Source organism: Seriola dumerili, unplaced genomic scaffold (assembly GCF_002260705.1).
Source record: "Seriola dumerili isolate Sdu_G_001 unplaced genomic scaffold, Sdu_1.0 BDQW01000468.1, whole genome shotgun sequence".
Classification (NCBI taxonomy): Eukaryota; Metazoa; Chordata; class Actinopteri; order Carangiformes; family Carangidae; genus Seriola; species Seriola dumerili.
In genome coordinates this window covers 2,768,200-2,794,118 of record NW_019174723.1, presented here as the reverse complement: position 1 = coordinate 2,794,118, position 25,919 = coordinate 2,768,200, and the positions used below count along the sequence as shown (strand labels likewise).

At 41.9% G+C, this 25,919-nt stretch overlaps 1 protein-coding gene across 5 annotated transcripts in view; it reads right to left on the bottom strand.

Moving 5' to 3' along the window:
* Positions 1-22,212, bottom strand: part of LOC111234931 (arf-GAP with coiled-coil, ANK repeat and PH domain-containing protein 3-like) — a 76,207-nt gene extending 53,995 nt beyond the window's left edge. For all 5 annotated transcript variants that reach the window (XM_022763157.1, XM_022763158.1, XM_022763159.1 and 2 more), the window contains exon 1: positions 22,042-22,212. In XM_022763157.1, the coding sequence (XP_022618878.1) occupies positions 22,042-22,088 (47 nt within the window). In that variant the 5' untranslated portion in view covers positions 22,089-22,212. The remainder of the gene's footprint in view (positions 1-22,041) is intronic.
* Positions 22,213-25,919: the final 3,707 nt, after the last annotated feature.

Below are 25,919 nucleotides of genomic sequence, written 5' to 3'. Positions count from 1 at the left end.
TTGTTGGACCTTGAACAACATGTGTGCATATTTTCAGACCCTCCCTTGGCGAGAGACATTAGTTCTGGCGCTGTCCAACGACCAACGGTTCCCAGGCAGTAAAGCAGCCAGGCAGGCAGGCAGGCAGTCCCTCAGCACATAACAGGGATAACATTCCCACTTAAGCTCAGCAGATGAATCCCATCTTCTCAATGTGCATATAAAGAGAACAAGAACAGAGAGACATTCTTCTGCAGAAACATTCAAATCAAACAAAACTTCTGCAGCCAAGCTTATTCCTGCAAAAACTCCTGCCAGGGTTGATACGTCCAAGGAAAAAGTCCAAGACTGAAAATCAGGCAGATTTAGGGTTTCAGTTCAACATGACTTCTCATGCAGCTCATTCCAAAATTAAAGGAATACTTCAACATTGGGAAATATTTGCCTTCTCACGTCTGTCCTCTCACTATGAGACTACAGCCAGCAGTCAGTTAACTTACAGGCAGATTTGGTTGCTGTTGAACAGAGCTAGGCTAGCAGTTTCTGCCTGTATTCAGTCTTTCAGTCAATCTAAGCTAAGCTAAGCTAACCTGCTGCTGGCTGTACCTATATATGAAATGTGCAAACAAGAGAGTGGCATCAATCTTCTCATCTAACTCTTGGCATGAAATCAAATAACTGTATTTCACAAAATGTCAAACTATTTCGTTAAGGTAATGACACAAAGAAGCAAAATGAAACTTCTGGCCCAACATATTCTTGGGTCGTCGGTCCTAGTCTGGCCCATATACTTCCACATCTGGGCAGATTCCGGCTGTTATCCTCCAGTGTTGGCTGACAGCTGGAAGATTGTCTTTGTGTGCATCAGAACTGGTCCAGATGTGGAAGTAGCATCTGACAATCATGCTGTATAATGCCAGACTTGGGCCATGGAACTGGGGCGCATAGTGGGCCAGCAGAAACGCAAGCATTTATTTTGCTATCTTTGGTCCTAAACCAAAGCATTGCAAGTTTGACCTGATGATGGCGCTATATGGAAAGTCAGGGGGTCATTATTAACAATTCATCCTGAGGAGACCGTGAATGTCTGTACAAACTTTCATGACAAATTGTAGCTGTATACACATTTCACTCAAAACCACAAAGGTCAACCTCAAGGCGGCGCTTGAGAAAAATTCAGGCGGTCAGCAAAGTCATTTAGATTTATCTTTTGAGAATTATCAATGTCGGCACAAAACTTCATGGCAATCCATCTGTTAGTTGTTGAGAAACTTCCTTCTGGACCAAAGCCGTGGGCCGCCTCAGAAATATTTGAAGACTCAGATTCAAATGATGCAATCAGTCACAAACCACAGCACTTTACTCGTAGCCAAAAGTTAATGTAAGAGCAGCCCTTTCACACCTCGCTGACTCATGCACACATACAGTAGACACTGTCTGCCAAACCCCGACTCCTGACCCTGCAGCAACCCTGTGAGAGTGACCTGACCCCTGGGGAGCGAGCAGCTGCCCTCAGCCCCCGTCTGATCACACTCCAGGCTCAGGCAGCACAGAGCTGCACGCAGGCAAGAAGTAAGGTTGGCTGCCAAAAGAAAAAACGGAGCACGTTTCCCCCCGTTTGCTTCACAGCCAGGGAGAGACAGACTGCTGCTGACCAACTGCAGCAGCTGACGAGGCCTTTCCCGCTCTTTTTTTTTTTTTTTTAAAGCGAGTCCGTTCAAATTCAAAGCTGAGGAGACTTTTCCCGCTTTTTTTTTTTTTTTTTTTTTTTTTTAAATCTAGTCCGTTCAAATTCAAAAGGCAGTCAGCCCAGACAGATCCACCAGGATAACATGGAGACATTTCAGTCTATTGTATGACGAAGACATCCACATAATCTGGATTAAAGCAAATAAGCGTCTTTGCATGAGTTAAATAAAGTGAGGAGAATAATCAGGAGATGATAAAAGACCCTTTCAAGTGCAAAATATGCAAATGTGACAAGCACTGCTGCTTTCTTCTCATTGAAGTCATCCACTGAGATTTCTTTATAACACAATAACACTGTTTCCATTTTTAACTCGTCTGGCTCAGGGATTTGTGCAGCAGACAAATGGCAAAACATCTGGATTATCTAATTTTAGCTTCTACTCAAGACTAATTTAAGGGTACATGACCCAAGTGAAGCCACAGTTATTAGCTAGATATTATAAGCAGAATTCTTCTGTCTGCGTCGAGGATACGGACAGACGTGTCAAAGCACATGCCTGAACTCCACAATTATAACCCCTAATTCCCGTAATGTGGCAGAAAGTTTCTCTCCTGCCACACAGGAGCTGGATCTGCGAGGGTTTTCTTTCCTGCGTCAGCCTTTCCACTAATATTTCAAAGCTTTAACTATGGGTCAGCTTTGGAACAGACGTCTGCTGCACAATATCGCCTTTCATTATGTAGTCAGACAGCTGGATGGATTTCAGGGCTGAAGACAGTCAAAAAGGAAGATTTAAGTTTATTAAAAAAAAGCCTCTTTTCAGAGCATCTTAGTCTGTTTGAATAACCTGATGACAGCGCTATTACTCTGCTCATCCATGAGGGATTCGATTATCGGTACGGCCTGGGTGTCGATCTACTGACTACAGAGGTTTATCTGGGAATCAGTGGAGGACTTGGTGGCTGTGCAGTTAGAGGGAGGGTGTCCATACTGTCTCTGACTGAGAGCCTGAGAAGGACTAGAGGGCAGGAGGGAAGGTGATAAACTATTCCACCACAGAGTTGTAGAGTAGCGTCTTCACTGGCCCACGTGATCAGTCGATTAATCAATTAGCCAAAAATTACTTTTCTGATGCCTGATCAATTGTTTGTCATTTTTCCAGTTACTTACATATGGAGATTTGCTTGTGTTTATCATTTCCTTAAATAAGGCTGAGACTATAACTAGATCGCTATTGACAGGAAATCAATCAACAATAATTTTGATAATGGCTTAATCCTAAATGATTTATGGATTAAAAATGTTTTTCAGCTTCTAAAAAGAAAGGATTTGCTTGTTTTCTCTGTTTTATATCAATGTAAATTCAGTATCTTCGGATTGTTGATCAGACTAAACAAGACAGATGAAGACATCATCTTGGGGTCTTTTTCTCTTTTTTATGACATTTTATAACAGATGAATGAAGTAAGAGACTCAGCTGTTTCAAATACAATCAGACTTTTAGTGACAGACACTTTTTCAGATGTTTGAAAAGGTGTTTTTCAGGGCTCTCATGGGCATTTTCCAACGTTCGCTATCGACACTGTAACTGACGTCTCACTGCGTCGGCTGTAGACAGGTTATTGAGTCGATCTTAGGTGGTGCAGACGAGGATGCTCTGCCCTAAAACTGCGATTTCAATTTAGTCTTGAAGTTCAGACTTAATGTGGTTTGCTCCTTTAGCAGTTTTCCACACGCCATCATGTTCCTAAAAGCCTCTGAAGCTTTGTGGTTAGAGCTGTATTAGCTACTAATAAATCCCCAGTCTGTACTGAACACTACAACCACAGTGCAGGAGATTATAGGGATCAGTTAGCAACAACTGATGACACTCGGCCCAGACAAAGAGCTAAATCTACTGCATATAATAAGACAATATAGCCAGGGAGGAGGAGGTGATGAGGCAGAGGTTTCTATAAATGCAACTGTCAATTTCAGCATCCAGTGTTTACAGTGGATGTGGAAGCGGCCGCGTGCCGCTCCCCTCCTGAACTTCCTGCTGACGGCACCCTTCTTGGAGGCTGAAGAGGAATGCGGGCGCAAAAAAAAAAAGAAAAGAAAAAGACAGACAATGAATGGGAACGTGGCCAGCGAGTCCTGCGTGACCTCGAGGTTGTTGTGGGTCAAGCGGTGAAGACATAAACAACAACTCCCACTCTGATGTCAACACAGGAAGAAACGACGACCCTGCTTTCACTCTCAGCTCCTTTTAATGGATAAAACATCAGCGTAAGCGAAAACCACTGCCGCAGATCGGCTGGAGGGGAGAGCAGAGCGGGCGTGATGCAACAGTCTGTAACTGGACTAAACGTAATATCACATTCGAATGATTGTTTTTTAACATACCACAGGATCTTCCTGCCCCTGTTGAGCAATGGTAGGGTAATACCAGAGAGCAAACAGCTAAAACAGACCAAGAGCCCGAAAGCTGCTGAAATGTAGAAACGTTTAATATTTAATATATTATATAAGTAGTGAAACAATTAGGCTAATCAATTAGTTAATAAACAAAGAATTAATCAATAGATCATTTTGACAGTAAAATCACTGATTTAAGTAATTTCCTGGTTGAAGCTTCTGACTTTGATCACTGGCGAGACAAAATGAGAAATCCGAGGAAAATCACATCAGGTTCACACATTTTATAGATCAAAGGCTTAACTAACTGATCAACAACAAGATCAACAGATTGACTGATAATGGAAATTAGTTTAGCGGTGCAGACGTTGATATTGACAGTTCAAGAAACAATTTTCTTCAATTATCTTGTACTTTCCATGTCACTTTAATTCTCCATCTCATACAGCCAGAAGTCATGAGTTTCAGGCATGAGTTATCTAAAAGTATTTATTTTCAGAAAACTACGAAAGTTGGGTGAATACAAGAAAAAAAAATCAAACAGTTAAGAATAATAGAGTGGTGGACTGACTTTGCTTAGCCGCTAGAGGCTAATTAAGAAATACTGATTGAACTTTAACCCCTGGTGTAGGTCTTTCAGAAGTGTAGTAGCTCTTTGACTGGAGGTAAGATCATCTCTCATGTTCAAGAGCAACCAGGACTGAGAAGACCTCGTGTCAAAACATCTCACCACTGCACAATCGCACCATTTGGCACACAACAGGGAGAAGGCCTTTAATACTGGCTGCAATTAGGCTTTTTGACAAACCAGCTGGGTGTAGTGGCCGTGCATAATGCAATGTCAGCTCCATCCATCCTTCATCATGATGGGGGGGGGCACCACAGCCCATGGGGAAATGGCACTTCTGACATGGAGCCAACAGAGACAAAGTCATGTAGGGGGAAATGTGACAAAGATTAACCCTTTAAGCACAACAATGCTCCCCAGCGTTTACACCACTCCTGCCTGACGGACTGAGTGAGTTTGGTCTGCGAGTGCTTCCTGTGCATCATCACGAGGGAAACCGACTTGAATGGACAGTGTCTCAAATTGTGTGTTTATTATTATATAGGATGCGACGTAACAGGAGGGTTGTAAGAGCGGGTGGGGGAGTGGGACGCTGTTGATCAGTGGGAGTGGGGGGGGGGGGGGGGGGGGACACGTAAACGGAAGAAAGGCTGAAAGGCCAGAGAAAGGTCAGGATATGAGAGGTCTCGGCTGGCGGCGCAGGTTTATATTAACTCAGGGTGGTCCGAGATGACTCCAGCACGCAAAAATGTCAATGAAGATATTCGGGGACGAGGGAAACGAAAGAAAGACAGAACACACACTCGCACAGACACACACACAGACACACACACACACATACACACACAGAGGATTCAGAAGAGGCCTGGGCTGTGAGAACCGGCCTGGACAATGTTCCATTGAAGGGAGGAAGACAATAAAGCCTACAGACGTGGTGCTTCTCGCAGCCTTTTTCTGGGCAGCACACCAGGCTGCCAGGGTAAAAAAAAAAATATATCCCACAGTGCAACACCCTGACATTTTGGTGAAATAGCTCAGAGAAAATCCCTACACAGGCGTGATGTGTCCGGGCCGTGGTGGGGTTGAGCTGGGAGTCTTCCCGGCATTTTTGTGGGCTAAACACGCAGCTTGGCTTGCACTAGAAAGGCATACCAGACGTGTGAAGCATTCAGCTCTTTCCTGTCTAGAAGCTTGAGAGATGGAGCTCGTAGAAACAACAGTGCAAAACGACAGGCAGCCTCCATGTGAATTATGTTGACGTCCCTTCCACTGCAAACAGACTCCAAACAACTGCTGTTTTACAGAAGAAGAAATTGAACAATACCAACGAATCTGCATTGGAGAAACACTCTGAACGGCAGATTCATGTGAACACGCGGAGCCGGTGACAACCCATCAATCATGTGAGGTGAGTGACACAGTATCAGGTCAGCTGACTGAAAGACAGTCAGAGGGAACAGGAGAGGTGTCGTGTCCTGTCACTTCCTCTCTGGGTTTCCCCCAGGTGTTTCCTCTGGTCTGAAGTCAGCAACGTGCCCCTGACGTCAGTTTCTGGCTCCCCTCCATGACCCCCTGACCTCTTCCCATCAGTTCCATGGACCCTGAATGTTGATGTTACTCCTGTGTCAACCAACCAGAGACCTAACCGGACCCTGACACTAACAGCGAGGAAGCAAAACAAGGAGACAAAGGAGGGAGGATACTGAGAAAACACGGTATTCTTTGCTAATTTCCCTTAATGAACCCACAAACTGTGTGAAGAGAAATCCATCAACAGCACGACGGGAGAAAAAATCAACAGTGACACTCGGTGTGCGAAAATCAACGGCGGTTGTGCAGTGAAGCGAAGCGTGGGATAGCTGCAACAATGGTGAAACATGGCACTGAATATGTCTCTCTGGAGAATCGCAGCTACAGTTCTTCTGCCAGACTCACAGCGAGGAGAGAAAGGAGCAGAAATCACACAGTTCTGTGAGAAAAAAAAAAAAAAAGAAGTCGAGTAACGTCTCGTTGGTCTGTTCACCAAACCACACTCTCCAGAGAGCACCACAGCAAACAGTGAGAAAACAATGAAAAACCAGTGAAGTGGAATGCAAAATATTCTGGCTGATGTGTGTGTTTAGTGAATGCAGGCGAGGCCAAGAGAGCTTGAAATAACATGATCCCAAAATCTCTTGTTTAGAGAATGGAGAAACAGGTAAGGAAGTGTTACAGGCGGCGGTTTGTGGTACAGGTGACACAAGCGGTTGCCCTGGGCAGCAGTGTGCATGGGACACTTGGTGCATCTCTTCTTCTCAGGGTCATAACTCAGTCGAATCCCGACAAACAGACCAAGTAAACACACAATCAGCACGAGTTACAGTTTACAAGCATGTGGTGTGTTTGATGTTTTACAACAGAGGCTAATACCGTACAACGTCGTGCTGCACATTCACCAAAACGTCAAGAAATGTTGGCTAAATAAACAGGGCACAAGGTGTAGCTCACTGTCTCCATGGCAACATTACACCCCCTCTTCGCATCTCCCCCCAAAGCATGATGGGAACTGTAATTACAAAACTGTTTCTGTTCATCAAGTAATAATAATAATTAGCAAGTAATTTTCTCAAGCAAATATACCAGATATTACCTAGTACCTCGTCTAGCTTCTCAATCGTGAGGATTTAATGAGGATTTTTTTGTGTTACTTGATAGTAATTCATCATTTTGGGGTTTTAGACTATTGTTTTTTGGTATTGGATTATTACCTACACAGACAGAAAAGATTCCGATAAATTATTTAAAATGAGGACTTCAATCTTTTTAAAAAAACACAGTCAGAGCCAAAAGTAGGGCTACTACTAATACTAATGATTATTTTCATTATCAATTCATCTCTATGTTATTCTGGTGATTAATTGATTTATTGCTTGGTCTGTTTCACATTAGAAGACACTAAAAACAAATGCCCTTTAAAAGCTCATATAACACAAGGTTGTGTCATCAAATGTCTTCTTCTGCAGGACCAGCGATCCAAAGATTTTCAATTTACTATAATGTAAGGGTAGGAAGCTGCAAATTCTCAAATACAATGACCAGGAACCATGAAATACTTTAAAAATAACCCTGTGTAATTAATCTATTGTTAAAATACTTGGAGATTACAAATTCTACTACTACTACTACTACTACTACTACTACTACTCAAAAGTATTCAATTTACAACCATGCAAAACAGATAGAAGCTGAAAATCATCACATTTGAGAAGCTGGAACCAGGAACCTAAATTGCTGCCAATAAAAATTCCTATCGATCGTCTACACTTTATTCAACCAACTAAAAACCAGTAAACGCCACGTGTCTCCACTTATGGCATTTCTGTAAACTGGTGGAGTGAAGAAATGTTCTGAGTAAATAATGAGTCTTCTCCTGTGCAGCGGTGGACTGTCATTTAAGGTTTATTAAAGCTGGAAGTCGTTTAAGGGTGTTTAAGGGATTTATGCTGTGACTCAGGGCTGGCTGTCATAGCGGGGGAGTCAGCAACCTCCTCACACACACCATCTCCCCGGGGTTTTGCCCTTTACTCTGAACCTGCTTTTAATATTTGAGCAGACTGACGCACTTCCTGACCCGTCCCCAGACCCGGTTCTGGCCCAACCACGACCAGAAGTCTGCCCCCGCACACAGAGGAAGGCAGGGAGGACGGAAAAGAGGAAAAAGAAGGGGAGAGTATGAGGCAGGGAGTGAGAGGGACGGAACAAATTAAAAACAGATGCTTGTACACATGTGATTCAGCATTTCAAAACCGAGCAGAGACGGAGCGAAGAGCCGACGATTTCTCCCTTTATCTCCTCCCCACACTTCCAGGATGACGGCGTCGTGTTTGTACTGGACGTACAGTTATTTCATATTCCCCAGGTGACGACACACAGCCGCAGCTGAATGCCTGAAATCCTCACTTCTATCGGTAACTTTATCCCATTTCCTGACCCATAGGGTGATAAACATTTAGCATGGGCTGATGTTGACACACCTGGAAATTACCCAGCCACTTTCCCCCTCGAGACTGCAGGATTTCCGAGCAGCCTGGTCATCGGGGGAGAAAAAGTTTCAGAGACATGACATTAAACAGTGAAATCTGTTAGTCATAACTCTCCTTTCTACTCCTACTGCCACGACCCAAGAGCCAAGCGCAGCCACTGTCTCACTGAGAGGACAGTTTCCTCACATGCTGCCTTTGACTGGAGGGCATGCTTTTAAATAAAAACAGGCAAATCGCCTCCAGCAAAGTCTGAAAACACAGCTGAGAGACGGGCCACGAGATAGGAGAGACGTTATGTGCTGAGGAAATTGGGTATTTTCCCATTAGTGCTCTATCTTGACTGTTAAACGTGGCCCCGGTGAAACGCACTGCAACCCCTGATAAGAAAACCTGATACGGATTGATCAGATTTCTAAGACCTAAAGCTTGAACCTCTGTGCGGCGTTTCTGGTTAATGCACTCATGAGAGAAGAAGCATTTTAAACAATCCAGGCTCTCGAAGCAGTTAAAGCAGTAGTTTGGTATTTAGGGGAAATGGGCTTATTCGATTTATGGCGGAGAGTTAGATGAGAAGATCGTCTGTCTGTTAAATATAAAGTTGTGTTTATTTGCCTAGTTTAGCATAAAGACTGGGAAACACCTAATTAACAGGTGATTTCTTATATATTTAATTAATCCAATCAAATAGAACACTATGACTTTCTTGTTCATAACAATTTAATATTATTTAATGTTATGTTTTTTTGTAGTGGATTGAATTGTGAAAAGTTTTCTTTTCTCAGGTATTAAAAGACATTAAATTATTAAATAGAGCTACCATATGTATTGGATAGGTTTTGAGTTGGTGTTGGTTGTTGTGCGTCGTAGGGCTTGTGTTGTGTATTGTGAGTATCTTTGTGAGTATGAATGATATGGATGTGTAGTGATGTATCTGTTGTCATTCAAGTATTGTCTATATATTTCTGGGGAGTGTAGCCGCTGGTACAATACGGTGGCTAATGGGAATCTGAATAGATAAATAAATAAAAACTGAAGTGACAATTAACCGTTACGTACTGGACTATTTCTCAATAACAAGCCAAGACTATAGCAAATCATATAGATAAAATATATCCTGCCATGTAAAATAGCAAATTATTATTTTTACGCTTTGGTTTTCTCACAGTTTAAACAAACGAGATACAAACATGTCAATTTGTGCGTTTCAGAGGAGCTGGTAGGTGGATGTTGTTACCTTTAGACCGAGCAAAGCTAGCTGTTTCCCCCTTGGTTCCAGTCTGAGTGACAAGCTAAGATAACTGGCTCAAGTTTTACATGTAATGGAATTAAGTGTATTTCCCAAAATGTCAAACTATTCCTTAAACATGACATGAAAGCAAAAAAAAAAAAAAAAAAGAAAAAAACTCCAATCACAGTAGAGCAGAGAAGCACTGCTCTGCTGTCTTGTCGTATTATGGTGGTCTTTCCCGCAGTCCATCTGACAGCTCTACTTTACAGTCTGGATAATCCTGCAGGAACATTAGTCAGACTATTTATATTAACTCAGAATTATCGTCCATTTCACAAGGCATAACCGGCAGCCACGCACTGAGTCACGTTGCAGCCGAGGCTTAACTCCTTCCGTGCGGGGTCGGAAAGGGGTTGAAGGTGCACAGATGACACTAATCCAAATATGAGCGATTCCAGCAACCTGTTGTTAGCTACGCTCCGGTACACAAATTCTCTACGTCCCGCTCATGTTTCTAGATGTTTCTGCCTTCGCCATCCCCGGGGCCAAACACATGATTGAGTCTGTCTCCGGGGCAAATTGGAGCCCTTCTCCTACATATCAAGTGGGGAAAGTGAATTTCCAAGCAGTATGAGACATCTGATATTTACAACCATACAGAATTGAGATCAGATGTTCGGTCTCCATTACCATAATCCAATCTGCTAGGGAAAACAAATGCTGAATTGTGAGCTATTTTGTTCACCCGGCTCTTTGGAAGAAAGACCAAAGGCTTAGATTATCAGCGTTAAAAGGCTGGTCAGTGTCTTTTTTCGGTTTGTGTGTGTGTGTGTGTGTGTGTGTGTGTGTGTGTGTGTGTGTGTGTGATGTTGCACTCTCCGGCCCAGCTCTTGTTTTCTAACTCCCCTGCCTTGCATTAGTCATCGCTGGGTTTATTCACCATGGGTCGTGATAGGAATACTAATGCCAATTTACTACAATTCATCCATCATTTAGGGGCTCAGGATGTTGCCATAGTGCTGATTCAATGTCTGCGGCACAGCATGCGCAACCTGTGGCAACACCGGATGGCTGGTTTGAAAGAGGGAGAAGAGGAACTAAGCTTTTGGCTATTGGATTTCGTCGCACTTAATAAACCGTTCACACCCTCGCCAGTTGTGCGGGCTGACTGCGGTCCGCTTCTTTGTCACCTCACAGGATGTCCGACAGAGGACAGATTAACATGCAAGCGCCCTGCTTTTTTTTTTTTTTTTCGCAGCTCTTTGTGTGTGTGCAAAATGTCTTGCTATTCATTAAAATGAAATGAGAGGGGACAGCCAGGGCTCATGCGGAGAGTTCCCTCCTTTCAACACAAAGGGCTCAGGGATGACATCATCTCTGCATCCCAAAGCATTTCACCGGGGGATTAATCCACATTTACACAAATCATCAATTAACTTCTGGGATATGAAATGTATAAATAGACACAGTATAATACCTGTATAAAATAATTAAAACTGCTCTGTGAGCTCATGGGTGAGAGCACATGCAGACGCTAGGCCATGTCTACAAGCTGGCACAAATAACGTTGCTGTTTTTGACCTTCAAAAAGGGAGAGGGCGCATAATGGAGTGATGCATAATTTGTTGGCTACACTGGACAGTATTTTAACTAAAATGACCTCTACACCTGACAACTGAATCATTTCGTACAGGCCGTGATAAAGTCTCAATGACACCACAAACAGAGGAAACTACCTGCAATCTGAACTAAGACCCCATTTACACTTGGACACCTCATGCCTCTCGGGAAGATCAGATAGCTATCCAACATCAAAAAAAAAAAAAAAAGCTGATGTGTAAAAGCGTCCAAGACGTATAATTTGCTGGCTACACTAGGCAGCAGCTCCGGAGGTGGTTTGAGACGTATTCTAGCCAGATGCTGACAAGATGTAAATGCATCTGTCTCTCTGAGATACATATTGTAATCTTTACTCCTCCCAGGAATAACTACATCAGTAAGTGAGCCAAAGTTCAGGTTCAGGTTTATTGTCATGTCCACGCATAAGCTAGATATACATACAGGGAGGTGACAAGTTGTTCCTCGTGGACCTCAATACAACATATAGCAGACGTACAACACACCAAACAGTCTTAGGAGCAATAGTCAGCATGCTTACACTAGCAGCAACAATTTGGATGTAAACTAAATCCAGTGTAGTTTCTCGACATGTTGGTGGAATTTTTGACAGAACAGTCTTGTCATCACATCACTTGTTCTCTTTTCATCATTAAAGCCATTTCAAAAGATCATACAGAAGGTGCACCGAGCTGTTGTAGTGCTCATCTGATCTCAGATAACCGCACCCACCGAACAGTATGTGTGGGTGAAAGAGTATTGATCTGTGTGTGTGAGGGAGCGGTGTGAGCGAGAGCCTGTGAAGACCGATAAACGTTTCGTAGCTAGTTAAAAAAAATTAGCATGTAGCACTGTAAAATCAAGAAGGATCGCATACATATAAGTGGCCGTACAAGACACGTGACATGATAAGTGTAAACGGGGATTAATGAGCCAGAATGTTTGCAAGAATATTCATTCAAGCATCCATTGACTTGATAAATACGAGGATTGACAACGATGACGGAACTTTGAGGGAACTTCCTCCATCACGAAGAAGACGCAATCATCCCTACTTGCCATCACGGGAAGGGTTAAGGTGCTGACAATAAGCGTGTGAAAATCCGGAGAGGATAATATTCACTTGCATTCTGCTCTGGAGGGACTTGAGGAATCCCAGACCATCAACTACTACTAGACCCGCGATTCTCATTCTCCTCTGAGCAGCAGAAACTTTGCAGCAAAGGCGTAGTTTCAATGCTCTGTGCACTGCAAATACAAAAGCTGTCTTTATCTCTTGATGTCTACCCTGAAGAATTCACTATCTGTTGCACATCGCCTTTTCCTTTGTGTTTGCAGAGAGGACACACACTCCTTCGAACACTCTGATCATCAGCGACCTTTCAGCAGCTGCCCTACATGCTTTGGAGCCTGGTGAGCTCTGTGACTCCAACTGGCAAAAGCCCTTCATCTGGTCTCATTTTAAAAAGATGAAAGCCTTTCCAGCTAATGGTGCAGCGCCTTCTCGGTAGGAGGGTGTCAACACTGTGATTAAGAAATCATATTCCCCAACAGTATGTATCATTAGATCTGTTTGCCATCCCTTGCATCAGGATGACACCAATTGGACGTTAAGCCTCCAGGTGCAACACCTTGCCGTCCAGGGATTGAGCCGACGAATGTGGGCCAATCCCTGATTAAGACACACCACCATCAAACTGCACACTGCTGACTTAATCCCTGTCACTTTCATTACCTGGAGTTGTTAGCGGCGGCGCACAGAGCTCACTGACACCCTTAACAAGATGGTGAAAATACCCCCGCAGGCCAGCGCCACTGAGCTCTCTCTCTCGGTCATTAAATCAAGCACATGAATGAAAATTAAAATAGCAGAATAAACTGGCACGGGTGGGGGAGATGCTAGTAGAGCATGAGTTTAATGTGTCTAATGCAGAAATCACAACCAGGACACAGGCTTTATGAGACCTTAAATATGCAACAGAAACAGTGCAGCACTCACTGGTGGAGGAAGCATTCAGATCCTTTACTTACATGAAGGTTGAAAATGTAATTAAGTAAAGGTTTGTAAGTATAATCAGAAAAATGTACTTAAAGGATCAAAGGTAAAAGTACTTGTGACTATGACTTCAAATTGTATATACTGTCAGTAGTGTACTGTTAGTAGTCTATTATTTAATATCATATTTTATAAACTCCTCATATATTTTGTATGTATGTGGAGTAAAAAGAACAATGTTCCCCTCTGAAATGTGGTGGCATGAAAAGAAAATACTCAAGTAAACTACAAGTACCTCAAATCTGCACTGAAGTGCACAGTAGTTGAGTAAATATACTTCGTTACAACCCACCAGTTGAAGCTCTTTTAAAAGATGAAGGTATCTGCTGCAGCTGTTGCCGCACAGGGAGGCGGATGTGACAGAGGCCAGCTTGATATCAATCACAACAACGAAGAGTCCCCCTCCACCCTCGACTGGCCAAAGTCACAATCTTGGGAGGAGCAATCTTGGCTGAACAGAAGGGCCACTGACACAGATTCAAGATAGGAAGGAGGTCAGTCTGAAATAGAGCAGAAGCAACAAGACCACGCAGTAGAAATCCCTTCCAGCTCCATGCAGCTGGAGATGCAGATTCCTCCACAAACGCAAGAAAAATCCCTTCCAAATCCCGAAGCACAAAGACGATTCAACACAAGCGTCAACCGTGAACTGAGATGAACCTGATGCGTGGGATTCGGTGCGACTCTGAGCATTAAGGCCTCACTTTAGTTGTTCTTGGTACCATTATGAATTGAATGAGCAGGAACTGACCCCAATACGAAATCAGGGCGTTCAAAGGTGATGAAGGGCGCCGCTTGGCAATAAGTTCCTCTATGTAAACATGTATTAAATACGAAGTCAGTGAATGAAATCCAACTGAAAACTCCTTCCCCACAGAGAATTGGTAGACAGATGGTTAGAGAACATCTTGAAATATATATTTAAAAAAAATCCTGGTAGTTTCCAGTTCACTAAACATTGAACAGTATGGAAGAATGGAGCTCAAAAAACTTGCCCAGTTTGGACACGGTCTAATACTGAGCGCTGACACATAGATTTGATCTTAGTCAAACAGCAGCTGGATGTAGACTGAAAAACTTTCGATCTGTTGATTAATCATTGGTGCACAGGAAGTTAACTGGACATTTGATGGCTCCAGTTTCTCTCAAGTGAAGACTTTTGACACATTGTGATTGTACAAACTATTTGATGACATCATCTTTGGTTTTTTCTTTGGAAATTGTGAGGATTATTTTTCATTATTGTCTCAAATTTTATAGATGAAGAAAATCAAGAAAAGAAACAGATAGTGCAGCCCCAGTTTTATCATCTATTGACTTTCAGTCAAATCCTATCGTGACAACTTGCTCTTACAGTCAGTTACGGTTGGTCATTGAACATACCAGATAGATTTGGTTACATTTCCTATATGATGCAGCTCATGTCATTAGGACGCTGTAGCATTTCTGACGTCAAATTGTGATTAGAAATCTTGAATTAGCCTTTAGTTACATTCATATGTTGAAATGTAAACCTAATAAGGTTTGATAAGGGATTCCATACCAGATTCAAATTCAATGAAATACTATCGAACCCCATTTCTAATCATGTTACTGTTTTTCCGAGTGCAACTAACAAGCATTTTCATAATTCATTGCTTATGGTCTNATGATTGTACAAACTATTTGATGACATCATCTTTGTTTTTTTCTTTGGAAATTGTGAGGATTATTTTTCACTATTGTCTCAAATTTTATAGATGAAACTTTTAAATCAAGAAAAGAAATAGATAGTGCAGCCCCAGTTTTATCATCTATTGACTTTCAGTCAAATCCTATCGTGACAACTTGCTCTTACAGTCAGTTACGGTTGGTCATTGAACATACCAGATAGATTTGGTTACATTTCCTATATGATGCAGCTCATGTCATTAGGACGCTGTAGCATTTCTGACGTCAAATTGTGATTAGAAATCTTGAATTAGTCTTTAGTTACATTCATATGTTGAAATGTAATAAGGTAATAATAATAAGGTTTGATAAGGGATTCCATACCAGATTCAAATTCAATGAAATACTATTGAACCCCATTTCTAATCATGTTACTGTTTTTCCGAGTGCAACTAACAAGCATTTTCATAATTCATTGCTTATGGTCTGTTGTTTTTGCTTGAAAACGGACCAGTTCATAAATCTGTTGCTGTTGTTTAAATAACTGATTTCTTCTTCATCATATTTATTTAAAAACTAACAAAATGAGTTGTGAAACATTTGTTTTCACCACTTGCTCTTTTTTCCATTCGAAAAGAAATTTCATGCACTGAATATCAATTTGTTCATTTTCTATGTGATTCTCCATACATTTACCACATTTAGCAATTTCAGCCACATCCCTCAGTCATCTCTCATTCCTCCTGTACATCTGGTATTCACTGAATTCACAACTTACTAAATCTCTTATTATGTACTTAATTTTAACAGGCGTAGTTAATTCACCCCTACAAGGCAAGACATTACACCAGATGCTTGGCATTCCTTCAAACCAGGCATCTCCAGGAATTTAACATGCATGCACCCCCCCCCCCNCCCCCCCCCCACACCCCCCTACCCCAGGCTGTCATCTGACTTTGAGTCACAAATCCATCCATCCAGTCATTCTCTCACAGACACAAGCAGCTAGCACCACAGGTCATTGGCCTTGGATTCCCCCGCCTGTCGGGGCTCTCTGCTGCGCTCTGTGAGTCAATGACAAGCCCATCACCATGAAGGCAGCCTCGCCTCAGCTCTCCGCCCCAAGCTGTTCACATGGGAGGGGGGGGGGGGATGTCTCTCCACCCTGGACCATTGAAACGCAGAGAAAAGAGTCTGTCTCTCAGCGGAAGTAAGACGCTCTCTGGACAATAGTCATATTCTGCTGGAGGACTGTTAGGACACGGGAAAGGACCATCGGGGACACTGTAAATCCCGCCACATGGCAAAAAGGCCATTAAAGAAATATCCTCTCAAGCTCAGCATACATACTAGAGCCATTCATAGCGCTTCCTGCAAGTTTAGAGCATTTAATAGCGTAAAACAAAACCAAGGGGCTGAGAAATAAAAGTCAGACTGTGGCTTGACCAATACAGTGTTTATAAAGTTATTCCTTTTCACTGGTTCAACCCAAAATTACATTCATACACTACTAAACTGTTTTCTAAATTACATTTTGATGACAGATGTAATCGCTGCCTGGACAGTGTTCAGATTGAACTTGTTTTTTTTTGTTTTTTTTTTTATGTATGACCTGCTACATTTATTAATGTCAGCAAGTCTCCTGGAGGTGGTTCTGGCCCCAGAGACCAGGGTTCACATCCACAGTCCTGTCTGTGGTTTAGGTTCAGACAACAAAAGCACTTTGGTGAGAGTCTAAACATAACCATGAAAACGCTTAAAAAATCTAATAAAAATAACAATAATGCTGTAGGCACTACAAGTGGATATTGTACTGTGAGATCAGATATTCTGTCAGAAAACAAATACAGAAACCCAAAACATAATCAAGTCGCAGTTATGTTGCCTTCAAAAGATGTTTGCTGTTGCCGATTAGTTGTATATAAATGTAATTATTAGGAGACAGGGTTGACTGATTTTCAAAAAAGGGCTGCAACTAAATTGTTATTTCCATTATCCATTAATCTGCAGGTTATTTTCCTGATTAACTGATTCATCACTTTGTCCCAAAAAAGTGAAAAATATCAAGAGAAAGTCGTGGAAAATGTCTTTTATAATGGCTGAGACATCTTCAAATGTCCGTCCAGTCCAAAATCCAAAAATATTACATGTACTTTTATGTACAACACAGAAAAACTTCAGCCAGAACAAGTGGATTTTGGGAGTTTTGCTTAAGAAAACGGCTAAAATGATTATTTGATTTTGAAAACAGTCGTCGATAACTTTTCTGATGATCGACTAATGACTGCGGCTCCCTTCTCAAATGATTTTGTTTTCATTTTCTTACTTTTCTATCATGGTAAACTGAATATGTTGGGGTTTTAAACTGTTGGTCAGGCTAAACAAGACGTAATAAAAGGTTGTCATGGACTCAGGAGAATGACGAGCGGCATTTTATTCCCCAACCACTTGATCGCTGAAATGATAGGTACATTAATCACTAATGAAAATGATCATTTGTTGCAGCCATGATACATTTTGTATGAACTAGCATAGATGTCACTGGTTGCCAAGACCCTTCATCTATTATCTTCCAACAGTATGTGAGTGTGACCTCAAATTAACGCGTCAGTGGGGAGAAAACAGCTCAAACGTTGCGTGTTGCCAGTGTTGTGCCGGAGCAAACACAAACACGAAAGTTCCTGTGGCCTTGTATCCCTTACAGACCACTTTCTCAGAACAGATGTGGAGAGCATCACTGGTTGCAATCTTGACATCTGTCCGAGTCAGAGTATCCATAGAGACTAAACAAACAGTTTGCTGGAGGGATCTGGTTATTTGTCATGTCGTTGGGAAGTGCTTAAACAGCAGCTTTGGGAGGGAGAGAAGAACTTCACCGTCTGCCGTTTTGCTCCCCGTCTTTGACAGCGAACTGAGTGATCGATCATTAAAAGGCCAAAGCTCGAGCTAATAAACAGAGGATTCTGGGATATGTCAGAGGTAATTGCGCAGAACTGATTTCCTGCATGATTTTACATGTGTGGGAAGCGGTGTGTCATGCCAACGCTCATAGTGAAAAGCCTCGATTTTCCTGTATTCTGGGCCTGCTGCTTCCTTCCAGTCATCCACCTCCAGGGTTGTTACATAACGCCTCATACTGTAGTTCTGCTTTTAGCTCCACAAAGGAGCCGCTTGAATGTTCTCTGAAAACACTGTTACAGGCTTCAGTGGCAACAAGAACACGTCTCTTTCACTGCGTCTTATAGTCATTTAAACATTGCGGGGCAGCAGATAAAAGACTCATAACATAAACTGGAAAAAAAAAAAAAAAGGCTCACAATAACTTGAGCAAACAGGAACATCTTTCTCCAGCACGGTACATGGGGCTGCACATTCACAGCTCCAGCCAGATAGAGGAGATATTCTCATTCACCCATGTGAGAAAAAACATGAAACAATGAGGCATCTCAGAGCTGTAAATAATGAGGTAGGTGACTCTTTAGCATGCAGCTTGTTTCGCTGCGCTGCTTAGCATATGAAACGAGGAAAAGAGGTGGTTAGTGCAAATACCCTTCACTCAGCGCTTCCTGAGATGTGCCTTTTTCTCCGGCTCCAGATGGCAGTCATTAAGGTGCTGCTGCCAAGTCTGGACGTCTTTGATTTGGGAGCAGAGATTTTATCTCCGGGAGCACACAAGTGCAGTGTCGGAGAGGAACCAAGTATATTCACTTTGGTACTCTACTTGAGTATTTCCATTTTATGCTACTTTGTAATCCGCTACATTTACTTAACAGCTGTGAACAGAAGTTACCAAAGCTTGAGAAATGTTGTGTTGAGTGCACTGTTAAACATGAACCAGTGGTTCACGACCTTTTTGTTTTTTTGGGCTGATGCGTTGCAAAAAAGCAGTTTGTAGCTGAAGCAATTTGTCATGTCTCAGGTGTCTATGAGTTGTTAGCAGATCCACCAAAGACTTATTTCTTCTTAGAATTAGAGGCCCGATATTTCACAAAAACAGCAAATATTAAAGAAAACGGTGGAAGGTTAGAGGAGCAAAAACTTGTGACCGAAAGGTCGGACGAGCAGGATCTAAGTGGGAAAAGTGAAAGAGCAGAACTGGGAGCGCCTCGGCGGCTCACCTGGTGGAGCGTGTACCACACGGGCTCGGTCCTGGCAGCAGCGGCCAAGGGTTTGGGTCTTTGCTGCGTGTCATCCCCTCTCTTTCCTGTCTATTTCCCCCTTTACTATCAGAATAAAATAACCCCCCCCCCCCCCCCCAAAAAAAAAAGAAAGAAAGAAAGAAAGAGCAGAATTTATCCAACCCTCATCAACAGCTCTGTGGTGCCCTTGAGCAAAGCCCTTAATCTTCTCATGACCCCTCAGGTTTATCTTGTGACCCTTTGAAGGGGCCCGGCACCTACAGTGGGAACCACTAAACTACCAACTCCACCAGCTACAAATGCTGCTAACGCACTGGTGCATCAGTTTCAACGGTAACAATGTCATATAATAATACTTTGTGTGTGTTCAGCACCTTTTGCACATGCACGGTGACCTTTCCTTCAGCGCAAACTCAGCTACAAGTCTGACCTCTCATTTTGTCAATTTAACAAAGTACAAAGCTGCCAGGAAACCAAACTACAAAGAAAAATGACATGTGCCTATAAAAATGTACAAATCCTCAGTGATAATCACTCAAAATATTATTAAAGAGAAGTTCGAGCTTCTGAAAAATGATCATCATTATTATTTCACCATCTAATACACAGGAATACAGTGTAAAAATATAAGAAATAAGACTGAAATACAATCTATTAACATTTAAAGTAATTTCATATCCACTTGTTTTTGTGCGAGGACCCTGAAAGGACCTTGGCTCAGACTCCCCTCGCAGCCTGAGAGGCTCTTGACTGTTTGGGAGCAGAGGACCAGGTTTAGATGTGGGTGTAGAAAATTCCTGCTTTATTTATGTAACCTTTGGTGCACGGCGGTCAGAGGCTTTGGCACAGACTGAGTGGAAACCTTCAGTTTCCTCTGATCCAATCATTAGTGACACTGTTTGAACTGAAGCTGAAACAATCGATCCATTCAGCATTAGACAACGGACAGAGTATTAATCAGCAACTATTTTGATTATTGATCAATCACATAAGTCATTATTTTTTTAGGCAAAAATCCCAAACATTCACTGGTTCTAGCTTCTAGATGTAGCTGATGTGCTGCTTTTCTCAGTCTTCTGTGAAAGTGAACTGAATAGAGTCAGACAAAACAAGACATCTGAAAACATCACCTTGGGCTTTAGGAAAATGTGAGAGGACTTTTCCACTTTTTCTCTGACATGTTGTAAACCACATGATTAATTGATACTGAGAATAATCATTAGCTGCAGCCCTACTTTAACCTGCATCCTTTGGACAGCAGCTCATTTATGGTGGAAGTCTAAATGTTATGAGGAATTTTACCTTTATTTCTTCTGCATTAGGACTTTATGATATCACATTATAGGGAAACAGTGGCGGACAAGTATTCAGATCCTTACCACACTGTAAATATACTCCAGTACAAGTAAATGTTCAGCATGGAGAATGTTACTTATGTAAAAGTATGAAAAGTAAAAGCACTTAGAGCAGAAAAGTGGCCGATGTGAGTGTTATAGTATTAAATATCAAATCATTACTCATGCAGCATCTTACTGTTCTTGTCAGATGAGCTGGAGCTCATTCTTAACTACTTCATTTGGGGGCTGCAAGTATTATTTTCATATTGGATTAAACTCCTGACTGTTATTGAATTTTGATTGTAAAATAGTGAGGAATGCCTAAAGTGACATGTTCACATTCACAATACTTTTCTGTACAACCATTGGAATTATTATCAAAATGAAAAGCAGCAAGTCCTCACCTCTGAGAAGCAGTAACAATGAAATATTTGGCTTTTTTTTGCATGAAAGTTGAATTATCAGAATAGCTGCCAATTCATTTTCTGGCAATCAATTTACTAGGGATTAACTGACTAATCATTTCAGCTCTTCTTGTGTTGATTTCTTAATTAGTAAATTATCTAAACCTGTTTAATTGTAGTGCAGGGATGTAGTGGAGTAGAGGTATACAATGGTGATGTTCAAGTACCTAAAATCTGAACTGAAGGAAGCTACAGTAAATTAAGTGAATATACTTAGTTACTTTCCAGCACTGTAGGCAACAGTCAGGGATGTCCTGAACCACACGTGGTTCTCAAATGGATGCTGATTGATTAATAAACAAACAAACAAACAAACAAAGTGTGGCAGCATGGGGGTGGAAATCAACGCAGAACAGCTATGACTTTGATTTCGTCTGCTCCCAGTCAGTGAGTGAGTCCATGTGACAACTCAAACGGCTGCATCGCTCACCATCACCATCATCACCATTATCATCATCATGACTACTGTAGGACATTACTGACCTGGAGGCTGTGAAAATGCGTACACATCTGACAGATGCTCCGAAATGTAATTGTAATCCACCATTTATCGGATCGAGGTATTAATCGCGCTGAGATTTCAGTGCAACGTGTCGCAATTTAGTCCAACGTGCCACATGCAGAGAGGACACACACATACGCGCGCGCGCACACACACGCACGCACGCACGCGCGCGCACGCGCGCACGCACGCACGCACGCACGCACACACACACACACACACACACACACACACACACACACACACACACACACACACACACACACACACACACACACAGCCTGGATTCAGTAATGAGTGAATCAACCAGCAAACACCAGCCTGCATGAGAACTGTGGCGTTCACCAGTTCAACGAGAGGAAAAAGTGGGATACTGAGTTTCATGTTCTTACCTAAACCGGGGTGAATCTTTAATGCAATCTTCAAAATCCACCGTCATTTTGTCGGGCTGGAGTAAAGTTTTTTCGCGCGCTTAAAATGTGGATTTCATCTCCTGTGCAGATTAAAGTAGAGATGTTAGTATCCGACACTGCGATCCTCCCTCGGTCTTCTGCTCCTGCAGCGGCTCGCTCCCTCACTCAGCCAGTCCTCCTCTGAGGATCTCGTGCCGCTTCACTCAGTACTGGACCTCGTGTTGCATTCAGGTGCTCCTCCTACGGTCGGAGTTTTGATCTCAACACATTCGACGCACTGATTCCAGCCTGTAACACTTATCATCTAAAATAGGCTACTGTTCAGTTGCTTTACTGGGAAACTGTGCTTTTGCGCAACCGCTATTACGATGACTACCATTACCAAAACTCCCATTACCATAACCCTTTTCAAGCTGTTAAACGCCATGATTGTAGTTTTCTAAACCTAGTATTTTGTGTCCTTTCATATTTTTTTTCAATTTTCATATCTTTTAAATGATTGTTTTTTGTCTTTTGTCTTTTTTTTTGTTTATTGTGGAAGGCACTTTGAGCTGCATTCATTGCATGAATTAAGCTATATAAAAAAATCATTATTTTGGGAGTATCTTTTCATCCTAAAAGGTCAAGTCAAATTTTATTTATACAGCCCGATACAAATCACAAATTTGCCTCAAGGGGCTTAACAATCTGTACAGCACTGTGAAACCCTCTATCCTTAGACCCTTGAATCGGACAAGGACAAACTGCCCCCACAAAAAGAAAAAAATAATAAAAGGAAAAGGTGGAAGAAACCTCAGTAAGAGGAACAGAGGGGGGGATCCCTCTTCCAGGATGGACAGACATGCAATAGATGCTGTGTGCACAGAATAGAGTGATACAGTAGATTTACAGTGTGGACAGTCAGGATGACAACATTATTGTAAGCATTCATGGAGAATATATCTGGGAGGACATAGAACAATAACTTCCAGGTGCGGCCCACAGATAGGACCTGAGCCACATAACCTCCTCTCCATCATGAAGACCTGGAAAGAGGACAAGACTACACAAACATACAAGAGGCAATACCAAGCACATCATTCACACATCTCAGAGAAGGAAACAAACACTCTGAGGGAGAGAAAGACACAAGGAGGAGGCTGGGACTCCTGGAGGACAATCATCCACATCCAAAGCATCTGGAAGCATCTCCGTGTGTCTGGACAAAATATTAATTTTAGTTCCACAGCTCAATACACATGTAATTTTGCAATTTCAAACTCTTCTTAGTATCAAATAGTATAGAGTAAGGAGGGGGGTATAGTGGTGGTCCAACAAAGGGGCCCCCTTGGGGGTTAATCCAGCGATGACCATGGGGTTTATTAATTAAGAGATGTGTGATGAAGGTATTTTTATACTCTCTGCTGTGTTAACTCAAGCTATGAATAAGCAACCACCCACAATAGCTTCAGTTACTGCTAATGGTTCTTGGTGCTCCCTATAGTCACATTCAAACCACTCATCTTTTCACACCTTTGATACAGTATGGTATGTTTGTCATGTCAGATCATCGTGTTTTACTGCTGTGCAAGCTGCGACATCTATTTAATGTAAAAGCCTGAGTCACTGAAACTAATTCCTTGATTCCCAAACATTTAAAAGAAAGCTTTACATGTTTAACACATTGTAGGGTTGCTATATCATACCGCTTTACCATGCAGTTGTTAAATGAGGGTATCTTGAGTGCATCTATTTCCCCAGCAGGGCTATTATTAATTCACAGGAAATAGGAAAGCTTGGAGAAAGAGCGCGTGCTTGGGATTTCATTGCAGGTTTTCATAGAGCGTCATTGTTCCTTCCTATCCGGGCTTTAAAAAGGCTGGAGCTCAGGCCATGAATGGAGATGATCTCATCGACTCTCAGCAGAGGTGTCTTGACTAAATGCCACCGTCATTCACTGAAATCTTTGGAGGAAAGATACTAGCTCATGGGAAGGCAATGTCAGCTGGTGGGTTGGTCCAGTATTTCAATATCTATTGAATGAATTGCCATGATATTTCAGGGAGACATTCAAGGTACCCAGAAGATGAATCACAATAACATGTCCTGCCCTGATTTATCATCTACTGCCACCAGCAACATTTTAACTTCCCCGGTGACTTTGCTGAGCTCGTTACTTTTCATCTTCATGACTTTGACATTTTTCGTTTTGAGTAAAATATCTGGAAAAGTTTTGGATGACCCTATAGTGCACTTTCATTGCATTACACGTGGTATGTCTAAGCAGAGCCTCACAGGGCTGCTAGCATGGCTTCATCATTTACTATGAATTTCAATTTTTTTCTATGAGGTCTGGTTCACATTGTTTGACATTAGCCTTGGCATAGTTCTGCGCTCTCTCAGTGTCCCTCTAGTATTCCATTGGTTTTCCTTCCCTGAACATCAGATAAATATTATTATTGAATATAGTCTTATTTTAATTCAGCTGGTGGTCAAAAATCAATTCCACCTTAACCTATAAAACCATGCAGGACCATCACCAGATATGGAAGAAGTCTGTAGCACTAAGGCAGGTACCCCACCAACACAGTGGTCTCATGTTTGCTTCTTGCATAAATATCCTCCTCTGCTTTGTGGAATAAAACTTCAATTTCCAAGTCTTTTGACTCCCCCCATCATCCTTCATTTCCCTCTCCCTCTTTGCCTCATTCCCAGCTCCTTTTACTAATCTGAGATCAAAGCACTGAGTGCTTCTTTTCAAAGCTGTTGAGTCAGCAGTCGGCTGAATTAAAAGTGCCTACTGCAGGAGAAACTTGATCGTTGTATCTCTGATCTGTTGGCGTATTATCAGTTTTGTAAAGTCTGCTTTCATTTGATTGGGTATTTAAGTGACAAATTACTTGAGCCTGCCTTCTTGACCACAGTTTTTTAATGTCTGCCACTTTAAAGGTTGTCTTTGACTGTCAGCAGAAGTACAGTCATTTTTTTAATATGCTCAAAGGCCAGTTAGCATACTATAGCACAACAACTAGAAACAGGGAAACAGCAAACCAGGCTCTGTCCTACAGTAACAAACCCGTACCTCTGAAGGTAAGTAATTGCAGAGATTATATAAATCCGATATAGCGTGTTGAGTGTGTTAAAAGTGACTCCGAAAGTGAATCAGTCTCATCTGGTTTTAAATCAGCTTTAGACATGCTAGCAGCCTGGCTCTAGAGATGGCAATGTTGGTTAATAAGTTGAAATATTTCAACAATTATTTAATGGATTGCCATGACATTCATTGTCCTCAGATGATGAATCCTAATGTCTTTGCTGAACTCGCATACTTTTCCTCTTGCTCTGCCACGAGACTGACATTTTTTATGTGAAATATCTTGAAAATTATAATTGTCCTTGTTTAGCATGACTGGTACTAACTTTGCTGATCCTTTAACTTTTCCTCCAGCACCAGCATCAGGTCAAATTTTTAATTTGCCCAATACTTTGGTTTATGCCAGTTGGCAAATGTTAGCATGCTAAAACTCTAAACTAAGATGGTGAACATTTTTAAATATTACACCCACTAAACATCAGCATGTTAGCATTGTCATTTTTGAACATGATGGCGGACTGATGTTAGCATTTAGTTCAAAGAACAGACAGACAGAGAACAACTGCTAATGTTCTTACAACCAGCTGTTTTCCTCCTGTTTACACCTTTTGTGCTAAGCTAAGCTAACCTGCTGCTGGCTGTAGCATTATTTTTAACAGACAGATATGAGAAGAGTGGTATCAATGTAACTCCTGGCATGAAAGGAAATAAATGTATTTCCCAAAATTATTAATTTAAGATTTGGGAGGATAGCCAGTGAGGTTTTGGGTCAGATTAGGTGTCA